We start from the raw sequence: 20,300 nt of genomic DNA, 5'->3' as shown, positions 1-20,300 counted from the left end.
CTGTGGTGTTTTAAAATAGTCCTGATTTTTAAAAAAAATTTAATCAAGAAACCACCACCCCCGCCCCCCGTCAATGGTGTCCCTCTTTACCAATGTTAAAATCTGGTCACCTTACTATATTGGCTAAATTATTCTGAACCTTTGGCTGCCAAATAAAACTACTTCTCCTTGATCCTGAAATGTCCAAGTCCCGTTATTTTCTGCAACACTTTCACCTTTCATTTTTCCTTCTTGTTTGTTTTGAGTCATTCTTTTACAGAATAACAGAGTTGGAAGGGACCTTGGAGATTTGCTAGTCCAAGCCTCTGCTCGGACAGGAAACCCTATTCCGTTTCAGACAAATGGTTTTCCAATCTCTTCTTTGAAAGTGTTGGAACTTCTAAAGGGAAGTTGTTCCACTGATCCATTTTTCTAACTGTCAGGAAAAGGGTTATTTCTGAGCAACAAAAACTTAAGAGAGATTCCTATTAGCAAATGTTATTTTTTAAAACTAGTACTTTTAATTTCAATACTCTTTACTGCAGTGTAACACTGCCAAAAGCAGATGGATTGTGAAGGGTTCCTGATGAAAGGGAGCATGAATGCCCTCTCCTGGTTTTCCATGGGAAATGCACCATTCCCTACTTTTTGTAGCAGCACCTCTGGCCCACAGAAATTCCACCAGTTGATTCTGCGAAGAGAAGGGTACTTCACCATTGGGCCACTGTTGCATGTTCGGAAAGTAGTGAGATCATAAGACCTGCCTCCCCAGGATGCTGGAGTCCCTCTAATTAATCTCCCTCTCTTTAACTCTTTAAGGTCTTTGAGCTTCGCAGGCAATTAAAAAGGCCACAAGAACGTCTTAAAGGAAAGAGAGACAGATGTGGAAAGGGCTGGTGTGTGCATGTGTGTGTGTGTGTGTGGTTCTTCCCATATGTAAGCAATAATCAAACCCCCCATTATCCGAAATAAAATATTAAGTATAAGGAAAAGCCTTACAAATATTATCCATAAGGAAAAGCTTCAGAAAAGCCAAAAAACCCCCCAAAGATGCTACTAAAAACCGTCTGAAGCCCATTCCACATTTCAGCCAGATGCCTAAAGAAAACATTATAACAAGAAGCCAAGTTCAAAGGGATGCAGGCACTGAAGGAGATAAGGAGCTTATTGAAACAGGAACCCAACTATCTGGATGGCTCCATTCATAAGCAAAGCAAATACTGCCTGCAGAAATCCACTCATGACAGGACATTTCGAATCCTGGGAGTGGGAGACCCCCAGATCCCATGTTTCCCTACCACCCTTTTTGATGATTCTAATAGGCAGAGGGGGAAGCAGAAGTCCAGACCAGGAATAAATTCAGGTCCCAGAAAAGAAAAGGGGTGAACTGGATAGTCTTTTCTGCCCCATTTCTTCAGCTCCTGCATAGCGGAAGTGGGTGAGCTTGCATGGGAAATCTCGAGCAGGAAATCAGAAAAAGTTAGGAAGGAAGAGCTGCAAAAGATTATGCCTGCATTCCCATTATGTGCTGGATGACACTAAACTAGGTTTGGTGCTTCAGCAGTTCAATTTGCCATAGGGGGGTAGTGAACCAGATCATCATGTTCAGCTGTGTGCTTTTTAGCCTTTGTGTTTCATGTGAACTGAGCCCCTCGATTTGGTTGACCTGTTTGTGTTCAAGCATCTTGCATGGCTGAGTGTAGGAAGAAAGAGAAATGGAGCATCCTAAACTAGGGTCAGTTGACTGGCATTTCATTTGATGTGGACTGAATTTTCATCCTTTGTTAAATGCCAAATACACTGAATATCCTAGGTGGAAGGCATCCATTTACCATCTCAGAAAACTATTTCTAGGGGGATGAGTTTGGCTGAATGGTTGTTGAAGGCTTAAGGTAGTGATGGCAAACATTTTTGGCACTAAGTGCAACGAGAAAGAGGAGCTACCAGGGGAAAATGAACTTCCGTTTTCTGATGTGCGCATGCCATGTCGCCTGGCATGTGCGGCATCACCCCTTCCTCTTCCGGGTTTCTGGCAGGCATGTGCACGCATCAATCAGCTGGACAGCACACATGCTCATGGCGGAAAACAGAAGACCAGCTCTTCCGGTTTCTGGCACTGCTGCACGCACAAAGGCCAGCTGATTGTTGCCTGCGCATGCAGGGCAGAAACCCGGAAGAGGAAAGGGCAATGCCACATGTGCCAGGTGACATGACTCTGTGTGCCACTTTGGTCACAAGTGCCATAGGTTCACCATCACAGGCTTAAGGGCTTGCCAAATAAACTTTTCCTGTATCCTGAGAAGTCTAAGTCTGTCATTTTCTGCAACACCTGGATAGATGAACATTGCTATACTTGAAAAAGCATTGAAAAGGACTTTCACTAACTCGATTAGTATCTCCCCGTCCCTCAGGAAATTGGATGATGTACATATTATAGGTAGTCCTGGATTGAGCCCAACGTTTTTGTTGCTAAGTCTCCCTAACAAGGAAGGGTAGGAAGAAGTTGACTCATCCATATGGTAGAGCTGAAAAAGTGGCCAAAATTCCAACTCACTGCAAGAGAAGGAAATTTATTAGATTTGTATTCTCCCTTTCTTTCGGAAAGTGAAGCCGGGGTACATTGTACAGCCACCTTTCATTTTTTCCTTCTTGTTTTGGTTGATTTATTCCTTTCTTCCTCAGCAACAGATTTAAATGAGATTTTTCTTTTTCTCCTAATAGCAGTACTTTAAATACAAAGCTATCTACTGAAGTATAACATTGCCAAAATCTTCCCAATCAAGGAGCCCCACCAGGCCCCCCATGGGGAAATGCACCATTTCTCCGCTCTTTCCCCTTTGCGCGCACAGAAAATCCACCAGGGGGGGCTCAGTTTTGAGCCCCGGTTACAAGTTGGGAAGGCAGTGACGTCATTCTGTTTTTTTCTTTCTAGGATACGAGTCTCTCTCTCTCTCTCTCTCTCTCTCTCTCTCTCTCTCTCTCTCTCTCTCTCTCTCTCTCTCTCTCTCTCTTTTTAAACACACGTGCTGCGCAGGAGTTTAGAAAGGCGGAGAGAAACTCTTAAATTTCCACAGGTGGGAAAGGTAAGTGTGTGTTTGTGTGTGTGCGCGTGTTCTTTTCACAGAAAGGGAGACGGAGGGTTCTCACTCTAAAAAAAGAGGAAGAGGGACATGCCTACTTTTCATCCAGGTTCAGTTTTTGAGTTTGAGAAACTTCCCCAGATCCTATGGTTCCCTCCCGTCTAACCGCCCTTTTGCGTGATTGTAATAGGCATGGGGGGAAAGCAGAGACCAAGCATGCTGTCCTCGGGAATAAATCCACATCCTCAGAAATGAAGGAAGGGTAGGAAGAAGTTGACTCATCCATAGGGTAGAGCTGAAAAAGTGGGGTTTTAAGTCTATTTCATCAGTCATTTTAAAAATGGATTTAGGAAGAGTCTTTCTATTTAGTTTTGTGGGGTTTTGTGTGTTTTATAGTCCATATTCTGATCTACATTTCCATTAAAGTCTCCCATCATACAAATATGAACATTGTCCAATTCAATAATTCTCATATGTAATTTGTTATAAAATTCCTCTTGGCTAACGTTAGGAGCATAAATTGCTGTTAAAAGTATTTTCTTGTTATTGTCCATAATTTCCACCATTAAGATTCTTCCATCGTCATCTGTGTAGATTTGCTCTGCTGAAATTGTAGCCTTAATATACAGAACCACTTCTCTTTTCTTGCATCGTGGCAATGTAGTAAATATTTTCCCTAGTTTAGGTTGTATCAATAATTGTTCCTGTTGTTTTTTAATGTGAACTTCTTGAAGCCAAATTACATCCACTTTTAATTTCTCTAATTTATGAAATGTTTTCCTTCTTTTAATAGCTGAGTTAAGTCCATTTATATTTATTGAAATTAATTTTTCTCCTCCATGTTTATGTTTTATACGTAGGGTTTACTGCTCTAGTAGATCTTGGTTCTCATTGTTCTTTAGTATCCACAGTGCCTTCTTCTTTTCCAGTCGCAGCCTGGCCATTATCTTGTAGTTCAATTAATGATTCTTCTTTTCCTGTCTCCCCCTCTTTCCCTCTAAAGTATTCTGCATAGAATAGTTCTGCTTTATCAGTTGAATCTATTCTATGTCTTTGTCCTTGCCATAGAAACATCAAACCTTCTGGGATCAGCCATCTATAATTAACTCTTTTTTTTCTGTAGAATTTTTAGTCAAAAATTGATATTCTCTTCTTATCTCTCTCAGTCTCCTTGGTACCTGTTTCAGAATCACAATCTTTGTATTTCAATGTTTTGTCTCTTGCCATTTGTAGTATTTGTGTCCTAATTGGAGATTTTTTGAATATATTCCCTTTTTTGTGAGAGAATCACAAAATGGAGGTCTTTTGTTCATCTTCTTTAGAGACAATGTTATTTCTTTGGGTAAGAGGACTTTAGGTATTCCCATGGCTAGATGAACATGGCTATGAATGTGTGGGAAGCCTCCCCCCTCCCCCGGAGAACCAACTATTTGGGGGAATATTAAAAAGAATCAGAATATTATATTTCCCCTAAGGGAGAAATGGAGAAACATGCTCTTAAGGGAGGCAGAAGCCAGCTTCAGTCTCCCTGCCCCAAGGGGAAACTTAGGGGGGCAGCTTTTAGAAATGCAGATTTGGTAATCCATTCAGAAAGACTGGGTCAGAAACTTCAGATAAGCAACACAATTAAGCCAAAGGTTGACAAACTTGGGCTTTGCCTTGATATATGAATGGCATAATACCGGTTGTGGTTTAGTGTTTTTAGAGCAGTGGTTTCAATCTTGACAAGGTCCTCTCCTTTCCCCTGTTTTTCATAATGTTTCATAACGTATAGCCATTTGGAGATTTTGCAGAACTCCCCAAAGGAAGGAAGAAAACGTACAGGATGGTAAGAATCCAGATCACAAAGATGGGAGACTTTTTATAAAGGTTCTCCAGCTTAGAAATGCCCACCATGCATGGTCATATGACAGTAACACAAGTGCCTTCTGTAATCCTCCAGTCCTGCTCAGATCTTAAAGAGAAAATTACAATCTATGTGAATGGAAAGAGAATCCCAGAACTTGTGCTCGTGGGCATTAGACAAAATTGTATGTTTTCAGACAAATACCTAGGATTTGCATTTCCCCTTTTGCTTATAAAGTGACACCCATGAGCCCTACATGACCTCTATGGAATCCAGAAGGTATAAAATCCACCCACTCTAAACTCCATTTTGTCAGCTGTCCCAGAATGACATGTGGTTGGTGGTTCTGCTTTCTTTCCAATCAGCCTCCAGCCTCCATTTTATTCCCAATGCCTTCCTCCTGTATTGGAACTGAAGCAGGTGGATATTTCTCTCAAGAAATGAAAAAAGCATTTGGACATACACAATCTTCCTTGCAGTAATTCTGAATTGTGTTACAGGGCAGAGAGAGAATGGCTGGTCTTCCTTTAGCAAGTGAGGGAAGTGGAAAAGGCCCTTCCATTGCTCAGTCTGGAATCCGTGGGGAGATCTGGGCAAGAACTGGGCAGAAGGTGCTGGAAGAAGGAACCATCGTTTCACAAGTTCAGGCCTGGAACTTCAGGAGCATCCAATATCAGGAGGATGAGGGTCCCCGAGGACTTTGTAGTCGGCTCCACTTCTTTTGTAGTCGATGGTTGGAACCAGAAAAGCACACAAAAGCGCAGATGCTGGACCTGGTGGTTCTGGAGCAGTTCCTGGCCCTTCTGCCCCTGCAGATGGAGAGCTGGGTGCGGGAGTGTGGAGCAGAGACCAGCTCCCAGGCGGTGGCCCTGGTGGAAGGCTTCCTCCTGAGCCAGGCGGAGGAGAAGAAGGAGCAGGTTGAGTTGCAGGTGAAATATAAATCTTACCCCGGTATTTTTTTCCTTTGTCATAAGTCCAGCAGAGTTGGTAAAAAGTTCCTTTTTTACATTTAGATTTCAAACCCGTAATTGAAATTCCTTTATATATCTTTGGTAGTTTATCAGGGTTAAGTAAGAGGATACATAATTTTATGAAATATTTATTTTAAATTATAATTTAATACAAATTTTAAACTCTTCAACCATATGTCTTCCTCTTGTTCAGGCATTATATTATACACAAACATCTTTTCCTTTGGATTTTGATGTCTTCTTACCAGATTTTCCTGTCATTCATACTATGTGGAGATGCTTCACTAATCTTTGTATAGTTTTCTTATCCATTCTAGAAGAAAGATTTTGCACAGCGATTTCTTTCTTACCTCCCAGACTAATTGATTGACACTGAGTGATTTGCAGTGGTGTTCACTTGGAAAGAAACCACTTCATGATTTGTGATGTCCATTAATTCTTTTCTGCTATTTCAAGTCCTTCGCAATGGAGATCAGAGATCCTGAGAGAAAGAGGCATTTGTCAAATCTCCCTCAAGACCTGCCTTTCAGGGGGATCCCTCAGGGAGATCCAAATCAGGACACCTCAGGAGGTAATATAAGGTCCTTCCACTCCTTTGATAAATTCTAACTTTCTCATCTTCTCTGTGTCGTCTTCTCTATAGCATAACTCCTCCCATCTTATGAATTATTCTTTTTGAAATTCTGTCTCCCTCACAGGGAAGAATAGAAGGAAGTTGACTCTTCGTTTTGGGGGAACAGAAACTAGGATTGAACCTCCAGTTCAGGTATGAGAAGAATATTCATTGACTAGATTTGTTTTTCCCCATTTCCATCAAGAAATCAGAGGATGTAGAGGGAGTACAGTCATAAGTGTGAAAAATGGCCATGTCACTTTTTTCACTGCTGTGTAATTTTGAACAGTCACTAAAAACTGTTATTAGCTGAGAACTACATATAGTGTCTTCCGTGGCACGACAAAACCGCGCTACGCAAAATAGCGGAGATTAAATCGCGTCGCTAAAGTCGCGACGTCATCACCGTGGGGACAACAGCGCGGCAACAGAAGGGCGTTCTACATACTTCGTTCTTTGCCTCCAAAGGTAGCCCCCCTCCTCCAGCTGACAGCGGCAGCGGGCACGGGGCAAAGCGGGCTGCCCAGCAGCAGCAGCCTGCGGGAAGGGTCCAGCACAGCCACGGGGGACAGCAGGAAGCCTGCGGGGGGCCGAGCAGGGCCGCCAACGCTGGCGGCGGAGGAGGATGCAGCAGCGGCGGCGGCGGCTGAGGCTCTCCCGGGGCCGGCGAAGCGGGCTTGCCCGGCAGAGGCAGCCCGCCCTCTTCTTCCTCAACAACATCTCCTTGGATGGGCGGCCGCCGCCACCGGGCAAGCCCGCTTCGCCGGCCCCGGGAGAGCCTCAGCCGACGCCGACGCCCGCCCTGCCTCTTCCTCCGGGGGATGCGCCGGCGGCGGAGGCCACCCGTCCAAGGAGATGTTGTTGAGGAAGAAGAGGGCAGCCTGCCTCTGCCGGGCAAGCCCATTTCGCCGGCCTGGGAGAGCCTCAGCCGCCGCCGCTGCCGCGTCCTCCTCCACTTCCAGCTGCCCCCCGCGGCTGAGCTGGACCCTTCCCGCGGGCTGCTGCTGCTGGGCAGCCCGCTTTGCCCCGTGCCCGCTGCCGCTGTCAGCTGGAGGAGGGCGGCTACCTTTGGAGGCAAAGAACGAAGCACGTAGAACGCCCTTCTGTCACCGCGCTGTTGTCGCGGCGGTAGGGTCGTTTTTTTCTTAGCGCTTCGGACGCCGCGGATTTGCCTCCGCACTTAGGTCGGCGCGGATAAGGGCATCGCGGTTTTGTGGTGGAACCAGTGTCTTCTGCCATTTTGCCCTCTGCTTTCGGTTGGAGATTCTTTTTAGGAATTTTGAATTCTGCAATTTAAAAACTGCTGGACATGAAGGGGGTAGTTCCCTGCCTGCTGCCAGTGCTATTCCTGCATGTTTTGGAAGGGAAATAAATAAATAAATCCTGCGCGGGCAAGTCCTTCTTTCCCAAAGGGAAGGTGGTACTTCTCTGCGTTTCCCCCTCTTCCGCCGTGCAAGAGGCAGCACGCAAGTCCACTTTTGGTTTTCGATGTGCTGGCCACTCGCAGCAACTGGGACAGCTGCAGGGGGCACCTTCCCCCATTCTTTTCTCCTCTGCTTCAGCCCAGCCTAGCCCTCCATCCAGTAGCTAAGGATGAGGAGCTCACCCACCTCTGCGTGAGGCCTCCCATGGTGTGCATATCAAAACAAAGTGCTGTGAGTCCAGGCGTCCTTTCTGTTTGTTCCCACACCCTTTCTCTCTCTCGCCCTCTCTCTCCCTCCCTGGGGACTGTGTGGGGAGAGGGAAAGGCCATCAAGGGGACGCTGGCGAGACTCTCTTGCGGAAAGGATGAAGTATCCCTGCTGCCAGAGCCCAGAATTTTAAGGCAGAAAAGTGAAAATGGGTCTCTGTGTGTATGTGAATTTCAAAGGCCCTGGAGAAAAAGAGCCAAGCTCTTCTGTTTGCTGTCTTAAGCGGGTGCTGAAGCCAACCCTGCGGGAAGCAATCTGCTTCTCCACGCAAAACCTCATGGGCTTTGCAGAACCACAGGGGAAGGGGAGCCTGGCCCTCCTCACCCACCTCCAGGTGGGCAGGAAGAGCTGCATCTTCTCCCTTCCAGAACACGCCATGATGTGATGTGAATAACACCAGCGGTGGTGAAACACTTCCAAAAAAGGGGGCAACCAATGGGAAAGGCACACGGACTTGCAGTGCTTGGTTTTGATTTAGGCGCTGCTGCTAATTGGAAAGAATGGCTTTTACCCTTTGGTTTTTGCATGCCATGTTATCTGAGAGATCTCATGGAGAGGCGGGCGAGACCCTCGTCCTTCGATGTGCGGCTTCTCTCCCCTGTTTCTCCTGTGCTTTACCCTACCCTTGCGCTCTATCACCCTCCGAAGAGGGAGGCTAAGTTTCAAAGAGGATGGGAGGGCTGGGACAAATCTGAAAGAAACAGACACTTCCTCCATACCGGGTTTCACTGAACAAGCTCAGGGAGCATATGGGGAAGAGGCAGCCCTCAAGCTACTGTCCCCCTTTTCCCTACTATTCCTTCCTTCTAAGGTGAGCGTTGAAAAGCCCCATTGCACCGCCTATATTTGCTTGCGCAGTGTGTGGCAGAGCTGGAGGGCTAGGTTGAGCGGTGGGGGCCAAAAGTGCACGGGTTGTGGCGTGTCATCATCACCCCGCCCTACCACTTGGCTTCACTCGCCTCGCAGAGGAGCCAGCAGCAGCTAGAGGTGTGGGGGTGGTTGGGGAAGGCATGTGATTTGGCCCGCAGCAGCTGGCAAGCAAAGACGGACAGAGTGGCCAAGAGTCCACACAGCGTATTTGATAGGCCAGATCACCTACCTTTCCCACCATCGCCGCGCCTCTGCCAGTGCCACTGCTGTGAGGCGAGGCAAGTGGTGGGCCGGGGGTGGCCGCCAGGGTGTAGCACCTGCATTCTCGGCCCCCAGTGTCCAGCCTGGTCCTCCAGCTCCACTGCACACTGTGCCCAAGCAAAGACAGATGGTGGGACGGATCGCATGCCACCCCCTGCCCCCACCCAGGCTGCACTTGCTTCCAGACACCATCTGGCCCTGCGCACGTGCTTGCCACCTCTGATGATGGCCCTGCCCACTGCCCCACTGACGACACACTGACTTTGGACTTATTTTGGGGTGTAGGGCTTATATTATGAGCAGCATGAAAAGTCATGCTAGCTCTTTTTTAAAAATTATTTTTATTATAAACACTTATACACATTGACAAATACATAGACAACACTTACAAGTAACATTGGAACTTCCATTTCCTTCTTACAGCAGATATTGTTGAATTTTTACAAATATTTTCCCCCTCTCAATCCATCTCTGTACATTTTCCCACTTACCATCCTATTACTTCTTACTGTTTTGTTTATCAGTCTATGTTTGGTTATTTATATCAGACAGTCTTTATTGCTCTTCTACGAATAAATACCTTTTTCTACTTCTGCAAATTCTACTTTTCCTACCTTCTTATCACTAATTCCCACTTCTTCTACAATACAAACTATATTTTTAAGATTCTTATATACTATTTCTGTCATCTAGCAATTTGTATCATTTTTCCAAAATTAGATAGTATTCTGTTTCCTTTCTCAGGTACAGTATAGGTGGTACCTTGCTCAATAGTAGTAACTGTGAGAGGAATCTTGGAGTCCTAGTGGACAACCATTTAAATATGAGCCAGCAGTGTGCAGCAGCTGCCAAAAAGCCAACACAGTTCTAGGCTGCATAAACAGAGGGATAGAATCAAGATCACATGAAGTGTTAGTACCACTTTATAATGCCTTTGTAAGGCCACACTTGGAATACTGCATTCAGTTTTGGTCGCCATGATGTAGAAAAGATGTGGAGACTCTAGAAAGTGCAGAGAAGAGCAACAAAGATGATTAGGGGACTGGAGACTAAAACATATGAAGAACGGTTGCAAGAACTGGGTATGTCTAGTTTAATGAAAAGAAGGACTAGGGAAGATATGATAGCAGTGTTCCAATATCTCAGGGGTTGCCACAAAAAGAGGGAGTCAAACTATTCTCCAAAGCACCTGAGGACAGGACAAGAAGCAATGGGTGGAAACTAATCAAGGAGAGAAGCAACTTAGAACTGAGGATAAATTTCCTGACAGTTAGAACAATTAATCAGTGGAACAGCTTGTCTCCATATATTGTGAATGTCACAATATGCAGTCGTTAAAAAGATGTGGTTAGCCATTTGAAATGCTATAGGGGCTTCCTGGCTAGGCTGAGGGTTAGACTAGAAGATCTCCAATGTCCCTTCCAACTCTGCTTTTGTATTGTATTGTAACTCATTTCATAAAACACTACAAAAATCCTTTCGCCTACAGACACACTTCTGAAGGGTTGGTATCACTGATTGGTGAGTTTTCTCTCAAGACCCTGAAGGCCTTTTAATTATGGGTGGATATATTGATCGAGAAGGAAGAGTATTTTGATGATGACTGAGTGGATGTTTGTTAGATCAATTGATCCAGAAGGAAACAAGGCTTATTTAAGCTAAATTGCACTGAAAGTCCTACAGAATCATTCAAGTTGATAAAACCTGCCTAAAATCTTTCTTTAGTCAAATGCTCCTTATTCTTTCTATTTTCTCATTTAAACCACAGATCCTTACTAAGTATATCACTTAGTGCATAGCTTTGTTTTGGAAATTTTTAAACAAATGGAAAGATCTTGCAGTTCTTCCTTGGTTTGTTCTGTATTTTTTCCCCTTTCAGGAGGATCTTCTGCCCTTTGAGGAGGTGGCTGTTTATTTCTCCGAGGAGGAGTGGCCTCAGCTGGATCCTGACCAAAAAGCTCTGCATTGGGAAGTCATGCTGGAGAATTATAAGAATGTGGCCTCTCTTGGTAAGGGTTTCCCACTCTCCAGTCACAGAGTTCAGGAAGACCTTTTGTAGTTAGATGCCATTAGCTAGTTCTTATGAAAACGTTTCTAACTTGATCTCTTCTCTTCAGAGGCAGAAGGAAAAGTTATGTTTTTCTAGTGCTCCTAGGAAGGAAATAGGTCTATGGCATTTTGCTTACCGTAGATGTATCCTATCCAATGTGTTTTTATATTTAGTGACAAAGCAATTCCTTAGTTTGAGGTAATGCCAAACTCCATCAGACAGATTTAAACTATTTTGGCCCAGATGCTTCCATATCATTCAGTAATATGACTTAATGTTTTTTAAAGCTTTTATTCTCATCAATAGAGATATTATCATTTCTATACCATGCCATTATTAGGATACAATTATGCAGTATATATTAGAATTTGGCACAATACCTGAACGCAAGCAATATGACTTCGGACAGAGTGATATTTTCCCCCAAACTTTCTCTCACTTTCATTTCTCTTTCCCTTTCAAGGTGTTGATAAGAATTACAATGAAGACTCTGCAGAACCAATCAAAGTGTTTAGACAAGGAGATGTAATGGAGAAATCTCCAATTCAAACAGAATTCCAAAGGCAGGAGAGAAACCTATCAAATAACTGGAATAGCAAAAGCTCAACTACTTTGATTGTTGCTCAGATGCAGGACTTTATTGATCAACAAGAAAAACTAAAAAAGAAATATATTGAGAAAGGTGTAAGAATCTTCAGAGAGACATTAAATGTAAATGGACCCTGCGCATCACAAGCCAAAGGAGGAGCCAATATATGCAAAGAAAAAAGAAAAAGTTACAGTTGCATATTCACACGTTCTCAAGAAAATGGGAGTCTTGAATCACAGAAGAGTTTTCACATGGGAGAGGAGTCAAATGAAAGCAATGGACATGGAAACAAGACTGTTAATAAAAGGATATACACAATGGAGAAATGCATGGAGTGTGGAAACAGCTTCAGCACAAGCAGTAAACTTACAAGGCATCAAAGGATCCACACAGGGGAGAAGCCATATAAATGCACGGAGTGTGGAAAGGACTTCAGAACAAGCAGTGAACTTACATCCCAACAAAGGATCCACACAGGGGAGAAGCCATATAAATGCATGAAGTGTGGAAAGGACTTCAGAACAAGCAGTGAACTTACATCCCATGAAAGGATCCACACAGGGGAGAAGCCATATAAATGCATGGAGTGTGGAAAGGGCTTCAGAGATGGCAGATATATAACACGCCATCAAAGGATGCACACAGGGGAGAAGCCATATAAATGCATGGAGTGTGGAAAGGGCTTCAGAGATGGCAGATATATAACACGCCATCAAAGGATGCACACAGGGGAGAAGCCATATAAATGCATGGAGTGTGGAAAGGACTTCAGAACAAGCAGTGAACTTACATCCCATGAAAGGATCCACACAGGGGAGAAGCCATATAAATGCATGGAGTGTGGAAAGGGCTTCAGAAACAGCAGTGATCTTACATTCCATCAAACGATCCATACAGGGGAGAAGCCATATAAATGCATGGAGTGTGGAAAGGGCTTCAGAAACAGCAGTGCTCTTACATCCCATCAAAGGATCCACACAGGGGAGAAGCCATATAAATGCATGGAGTGTGGAAAGGGCCTTAGCCAAAAGGCTCACCTTATTACCCATCAAAGGATCCACACAGGGGAGAAGCCATATAAATGCATGGAGTGTGGAAAGGGCTTCAGCACAAGCAGTAAACTTACAAGGCATCAAAGGATCCACACAGGGGAGAAGCCATTTAAATGCATGGAGTGTGGAAAGGGCTTCAGAACAACGAAAGATCGTGCAACCCATCAAAGGATCCACACAGGGGAGAAGCCATATAAATGCGCGGAGTGTGGAAAGGACTTTAGCCAAAACATTCACCTTATTACCCATCAAAGGATCCACACAGGGGAGAAGCCATATAAATGCATGGAGTGTGGAAAGGGCTTCAGAGACAGCAGTGATCTTACAAGCCATCAAAGGATCCACACGGGAGAAGCCATATAAATGCATGGAGTGTGGAAAGGACTTCCAAAAAAGCAGTAAACTTACATCCCATCAAAAGATCCACACAGGGGAGAAGCCATATAAATGCATGGAGTGTGGAAAGGGCCTTAGCCGAAAGGCTCACCTTATTACCCATCAAAGGATCCACACAGGGGAGAAGCCATATAAATGCATGGAGTGTGGAAAGGGCTTCAGAGACAGCAGTGATCTTACAAGCCATCAAAGGATCCACACAGGGGAGAAGCCATATAAATGCATGGAGTGTGGAAAGGGCTTCAGAACAACGAAAGATCGTGCAACCCATCAAAGGATCCACACGGGAGAAGCCATATAAATGCACGGAGTGTGGAAAGGACTTTAGCCAAAACATTCACCTTATTATTCATCAAAGGATCCACACAGGGGAGAAGCCATATAAATGCATGGAGTGTGGAAAGGGCTTCAGAGACAGCAGTGATCTTACAAGCCATCAAAGGATCCACACAGGGGAGAAGCCATATAAATGCATGGAGTGTGGAAAGGACTTCCGAAAAAGCAGTAAACTTACATCCCATGAAAGGATCCACACAGGGCAGAAGCCATATAAATGCGCGGAGTGTGGAAAGGACTTTAGCCAAAACATTCACCTTATTACCCATCAAAGGATCCACACAGGGGAGAAGCCATATAAATGCATGGAGTGTGGAAAGGGCTTCAGAGACAGCAGTGATCTTACAAGCCATCAAAGGATCCACACGGGAGAAGCCATATAAATGCATGGAGTGTGGAAAGGACTTCCAAAAAAGCAGTAAACTTACATCCCATCAAAAGATCCACACAGGGGAGAAGCCATATAAATGCATGGAGTGTGGAAAGGGCCTTAGCCGAAAGGCTCACCTTATTACCCATCAAAGGATCCACACAGGGGAGAAGACATATAAATGCATGGAGTGTGGAAAGGGCTTCAGAAACAGCAGTGATCTTACAAGCCATCAAAGGATCCACACGGGAGAAGCCATATAAATGCATGGAGTGTGGAAAGTGCTTCAGAAACAGGAATGATCTTACATGCCATCAGAGGATCCATACCGGGGAGAAGCCATATAAATGCATGGAGTGTGGAAAGGGCCTTAGCCGAAAGGCTCACCTTATTACCCATCAAAGGATCCACACAGGGGAGAAGCCATATAAATGCATGGAGTGTGGAAAGGGCTTCAGAACAACGAAAGATCGTGCAACCCATCAAAGGATCCACACGGGAGAAGCCATATAAATGCACGGAGTGTGGAAAGGACTTTAGCCAAAACATTCACCTTATTATCCATCAAAGGATCCACACAGGGGAGAAGCCATATAAATGCATGGAGTGTGGAAAGGGCTTCAGAGACAGCAGTGATCTTACAAGCCATCAAAGGATCCACACAGGGGAGAAGCCATATAAATGCATGGAGTGTGGAAAGGACTTCCGAAAAAGCAGTAAACTTACATCCCATCAAAGGATCCACACAGGGGAGAAGCCATATAAATGCATGGAGTGTGGAATGGGCTTTAGCCAAAAGGCTCACCTTATTACCCATCAAAGGATCCACACAGGGGAGAAGCCAAATAAATGCATGGAGTGTGGAAAGGACTTCCGAACAAGCAGTAAACTTACATCCCATCAAAGATCCACACAGGGGAGAAGCCATATAAATGCATGGAGTGTGGAAAGGGCCTTAGCCGAAAGGGTCATCTTATTACCCATCAAAGGATCCACACGGGAGAAGCCATATAAATGCATGGAGTGTGGAACGGGCTTCAGAAACAGGAATGATCTTACATGCCATCAAAGGATCCATACCGGGGAGAAGCCATATAAATGCATGGAGTGTGGAAAGGGCCTTAGCTGAAAGGCTCACCTTATTACCCATCAAAGGATCCACACAGGGGAGAAGCCATATAAATGCATGGAGTGTGGAAAGGGCTTCAGAGTAACGAAAGATCGTGCAACCCATCAAAGGATCCACACAGGGGAAAAGCCATATAAATGCATGGAGTGTAGAAAGGGCTTCAGAACAAGCAGTAATCTTACATGCAATCAAAGGATCCATACAGGGGAGAAACCATATAAATGCATGGAGTGTGGAAAGGGCTTTATCCAAAACGGTAACCTTATTACCCATCAAAGGATGCACACAGGGGAGAAGCCCTATAAATGCATGGAGTTTGGAAAGGGCTTCAGAACAAGCAGTGAACTTACATCCCATCAAAGGATCCACACAGGGGAGAAGCCATATAAATGCATGGAGTGTGGAAAGGACTTCAAAAGTAGCTCTCATCTTACCTGTCATCAAAGCATCCACACGGGAGAAACCACATAAATGTATGGAGTGTGGAATGATCTTCGTAACAAACAGTAAACTTACATCGCATCAACGGATCCACACGGGCGAAGCCATATAGATGCATGAAGTGTGGAAAAGACTTCAGAATACTCAGTGAACGTACATCCCATCAAAGAATGCATACAAGTGAGAAACCATATAAATGCATGTAGTATTGAAAGAGCTTCAGAACACCCCATAGTCTTTTTTCCCATAACACGATTCATAGACTGGAGAATCCCCAAAACAAAGATACATTTGGATGAGAATGTATGCTAATCATTGATTTAATGAGTTCTACTGTATGTATTTTTTATTTTTTATGATTTATACATTTTTGAATGTATCTGTATATACAGTATATAAGAATGTCAAAGTGGTGGCTCACAAGCTGGTTGTGTCACATGGAGGATACGCCCACCCCAGCTCTGCTAATAGGGAAACTGTTGCAATAGGTCACGTGACGGCCATGTGACACATGGAGTTTGAAATCCGTGGTATATACATTCATTTTAATTTATTTTTTTAAATTAGCTTCCTGTTTCCTGTTTCCCAACTTACCCATAGAGGTAAGCCAGAAGGGATAAGACCTGTCAGCAGTGTCAAATAATTATCTAGAAGAAAAACAAGTATTATGTGTAGGATGGATGAATAAAGGAGAAGCTATGGTTGAAAGATAGAAAGTGGATAAGAGAAACAAGGAGATAACAAGAGAGTCCATGGGAAGACTGTAATTTAATTATATAATAACCAAGGAAATTTAATAGTTGAAAGTTGCAGTTATGGTGAGAAGCTTACTTGGGTTTCAACCAAGGTTTAAAAACGTTTCTGCCCCTTGTTCTTCCCCAGTTTTCTTTTGTCCTGCTGTGTAGTTTTATGTCTCCCAGGTTTGTTTCACCTCCCTCCCTGAACACAGAGGAGTTGCTTCTGATGGATTTCCTCTTCACCTTTATGCAGCCTATGTTCTGAGAGGTTGCAATTAGCTAAAAAGTGGTGAGCAAGAAACGGATGGACTAAGTTTTATTTTTCTCTCTTGTGTGATTCTCTGTAATTTACAGATTAAAGTTTTCCTCTTTATTCCTGTAGCTATTTACAAAAAGAAACTCCTTAAGAGTGTCTAAGCTCTTAAAGTAGTAGAATACTCTTTGAATATTCAAAACGGAAGGTTTCTTCTTTTCAGCCATACAATTAGAGGTATGCAATACCCTCAATCCAGCCACACTCTTGCCCCAGGTGGATACTGAATTGCACCATGATTGTGTACAGGTAGATACACTGGTAGATTTTATGACACGCTGTGTAGTAGGCAAAGATCTCTATTCCGCTATCTCCAAGCTGTAGCCCCTTGCCTGATTTGTGCCCGAAATAATCAAAAATTAGACAGTGCCCACCCCTATGAGTCCAACTTAACAGCAACTACTCAGGGAAAATTTGAGAAATAGACTTCAAATAGAAAGCAAGGTTTTAAGTATATTTTGGGGACTAGAATATACCTTCACAGGATGGCCTGAGGCTTTTGCTTGCAGGACAAATAAAGATCATGAAGTCATAAACATCCTATTGGAAGAAATTATTTCTAGGTTTGGGCTGCCAAATAGTATATCATTTGATTGTGACCCATATTTCATAGCTAAATCTGTGCGAACAGTTAAACATCACTTGGAAGCTTTACTCAGCCTACCACTTGGGAATTCTTCCTATGGAAAAATTGTAATGATTTACAAAAACAACAGCTAGCTAAGCTATGCCAGGAGGCTCACCTGTCCTCACCGCAAGCTTTGCCACTCGCGTTGTTGGGGCTTCACATTGCACTTTGAAAGCAAATAGGCTTGAGCCTCTTTGAGGCCTTTTTGGGCGACCACATCCCTCCTTAAAGGCAGAGGAGAGATCCATCCCTCTGGTGGGAGAATTGACTTTGTACCAATATGTAAGACAACTTGCTGGGGTTATGAATTTTCTTTCTGCAGGACTAGATTGTCTAGTGCATCCATTTCAGCCTGCAGACTGGATACTTGTAAAGACGTGGGGACCAACAATCTCCTTGGATCAGCAGTGGAAGGGACCGTTTCAAGTGCTTCAGACCACCTATACAGTACTAAAAGTGGAAGGCCTGGCATCTTGGATAGATCCCTTCCAGAGTGAAGAAATACCCACGATCTGCCCTTCCTGATTCTTGGACTACGCAGCCTGTGACTTTCTCAGTAGAAGAACTGGGACTTAAGTTATTGTTCTGGAATCAAAAGCTTCCAGAACCATAGTTGTGTGAGAGGAGAACTGTGATCTCCCATAGGTGTTTTCTCAATTAGAACATTTCCACAAAAGATATTTGTGGCTACCCACACTAGAATTAGGAGTTACCCAATTATTACCACTAGCTGATTAGTGCATCTCTGTATGTGAAGGCTAAGATATTAAGACAAATAGACTTAACAACTGTCGGGATGAGACCATATGATTTGTTATGTTTCTGTGTTCTTCAAACCCACCTATATTATGCCCACTTTACCTGAAAGAAAGATTGGAAACCATAGGAATCTTGAACAATTCCGAAAGTACTTGAAGAATACCAACCCCTTACTTTGTTCCGTGAGCTCTGGTCCCTCAATAATGCTTTGTATCATATACAAGCAGTGGAGGAAATCCTGGCTAATGAGACTGGGGAGTTTCTATTGCTGCAGCAAAAGAACAAGAAGCCATTCCGACAATGACAGTTCAGAATAGAATGGCTCTCGATATGATATTGGCATCATAAGGAGATGTGTGTGCACTACTTAGACAATGTTGTCTGCACAAATCGGAGGAATTCCACAGCTGAACTACACACATTGCAAAGATAGCTGCAAACCCCCTCCCCCCATGGATGAATGGAAAGACTAGTGGCATTGACTGACAGGATGGTTCACTGATTTAACCTAATAATGACCCCGGCAGGCATAGTCATTGTTTTCATAAATCACCTGTTCTGCATTACAATGCCGTCTGTTTGCCTTTCCACCTATAAGCAAACTACAGGGTCTCCCAGTAAGCAGATATTGATGTTGGGTGAATCTTGGAAAATTAAATCATTTTCAGATTCAAAGTGGGGGAATGATGGGCTGGCTGCTAAAGGAAGGTCATGGGTAAGGTGGCCAGATTTTCAGATTGGTAAAGAGGGACACCTTTGACCGGGGAGGGGGGGGGTGCGGCTTGATTAAAAATTTTATTCGGAGCAACAAAAAATTTCATACAACGTAAAAATAGTATTGTAATATTTTTTTATTTCAACATAACTACAATTTACAAATATAAATTGTAACTGTTGCCAAACATCAAAATTTTGATCCCGTGACCATGAGGATGCTGCAACGATCGCTAAGTGTGAAAATGGTCGCTAAGTCTGAAAAATGGTCATCAGTCATTTTTTTCAATGCCATTGTAACTTTGGTCACTATACCACCTTTCTTGCCACAGTTCTTAAGTGAATAACTGCAGCTGATAAGTTGGTAGCATAAGTGAATCTGGTTTCCCCATTTGACTTTGTCAAAAGGTCACAAAAGAGGCAGTTACATGACCCCAGGACACTGAAACCATCATAAATACGAATCTGATGCCAAACATCAAAATTTTGATCACGTGACTATGAGGATGCTGCAATGGTCGCTAAGTGTGAAAATGGTCGCTAAGTGTGAAAAATTGTCATCTGTCACTTTTTTCAATGCTATTGTAACTTTGGTCACTAAGCCCATTATACCACCTTTCTTGCCACAGTTCTTAAGTGAATAACTGCAGCTGGTATTTTGTATTTTGGATAGAATCTTTTTTTAAATAGTCTAAGACAATTTTAAAAAAGAATCCACACAGAATAAAACTAATTTAAAAAATCCTATGCACAATAAATAACATATTATTGTAAAATACATTTAAAAAATAAAAGAAAAAACCCCAGCTCACTTACCAGCAGGCACAAGTGAGCACTCCAAGTCAATACAGAATGATGCAGATGTTAATACAAAGAACTGAGCAAATTAAAATGGTGAAATTAATCCTAGGGAAATATTTTTCAAAGAAACTTTACCACTATTTTTTCCACACGAGCCAACCTCCAACCTCCGTGCCTCTCCCCTCTGGAAAATCCCGGAAGGAACACTCGGGATTTCTCTAGCCAAGTATTTCCTGGAGCTCTATGGTACCAGGTCATTTTTTCTTATAAAATGAGGTAAAAGGGGCGGGGGCGGGGGTCCGTTTTGTTGCTTTAACATTTTAATATCTTCAATGAAAGTACTGAGGCAGAGAGGGTTTAGACAGGGTGTCTTTTGTCTTGCCCTGGTTAAGATTTCTTAAGCAAATCCACTGGGCTTTCAATATGAAGCCAGAAAATCAGGACTTTTTAAAAACGCCCCGGGACACGGGACAAGTAGGTTGCTCAGAACTTGCAATGCTAGCCATGGACAGGCTGTCTGAACCTGGCTGCCAATAAACTTTTCCTGTATCCTGAGAAGTCTAAGTCTGTCAGTTTCTGCAACATCCTGGCTAGATGAGCATTGCTATACTTGAAAAAGCATTGAAAAAGGCATTCACTAACTCGATTAGTATCTCCCTGTCCCTCAGGAAATT

At 43.6% G+C, this 20,300-nt stretch overlaps 1 protein-coding gene across 1 annotated transcript in view; it reads left to right on the top strand.

The window, feature by feature from the left end:
• The window catches only part of LOC148047935 (uncharacterized), a 112,046-nt gene that overhangs the window by 69,628 nt on the left and 22,118 nt on the right, over positions 1 to 20,300 (top strand). Inside the window, 9 exon segments of the mRNA XM_087708201.1 lie at positions 11,825 to 13,356; positions 13,439 to 13,690; positions 13,773 to 14,104; positions 14,106 to 14,351; positions 14,353 to 14,601; positions 14,603 to 15,006; positions 15,009 to 15,105; positions 15,107 to 15,691; positions 15,693 to 15,777. Of these exon segments, the coding sequence (XP_087564327.1) occupies positions 11,825 to 13,356; positions 13,439 to 13,690; positions 13,773 to 14,104; positions 14,106 to 14,351; positions 14,353 to 14,601; positions 14,603 to 15,006; positions 15,009 to 15,105; positions 15,107 to 15,691; positions 15,693 to 15,777 (3,782 nt within the window).

Source organism: Thamnophis sirtalis, unplaced genomic scaffold (genome assembly GCF_051295495.1).
Source record: "Thamnophis sirtalis isolate CommonGarterSnake01/CBP01778 unplaced genomic scaffold, rThaSir2_p1.2 scaffold_3, whole genome shotgun sequence".
Classification (NCBI taxonomy): Eukaryota; Metazoa; Chordata; class Lepidosauria; order Squamata; family Natricidae; genus Thamnophis; species Thamnophis sirtalis.
Note: the sequence above shows the minus strand (reverse complement) of the source record. Positions and strands in the feature narration are given on the sequence as shown.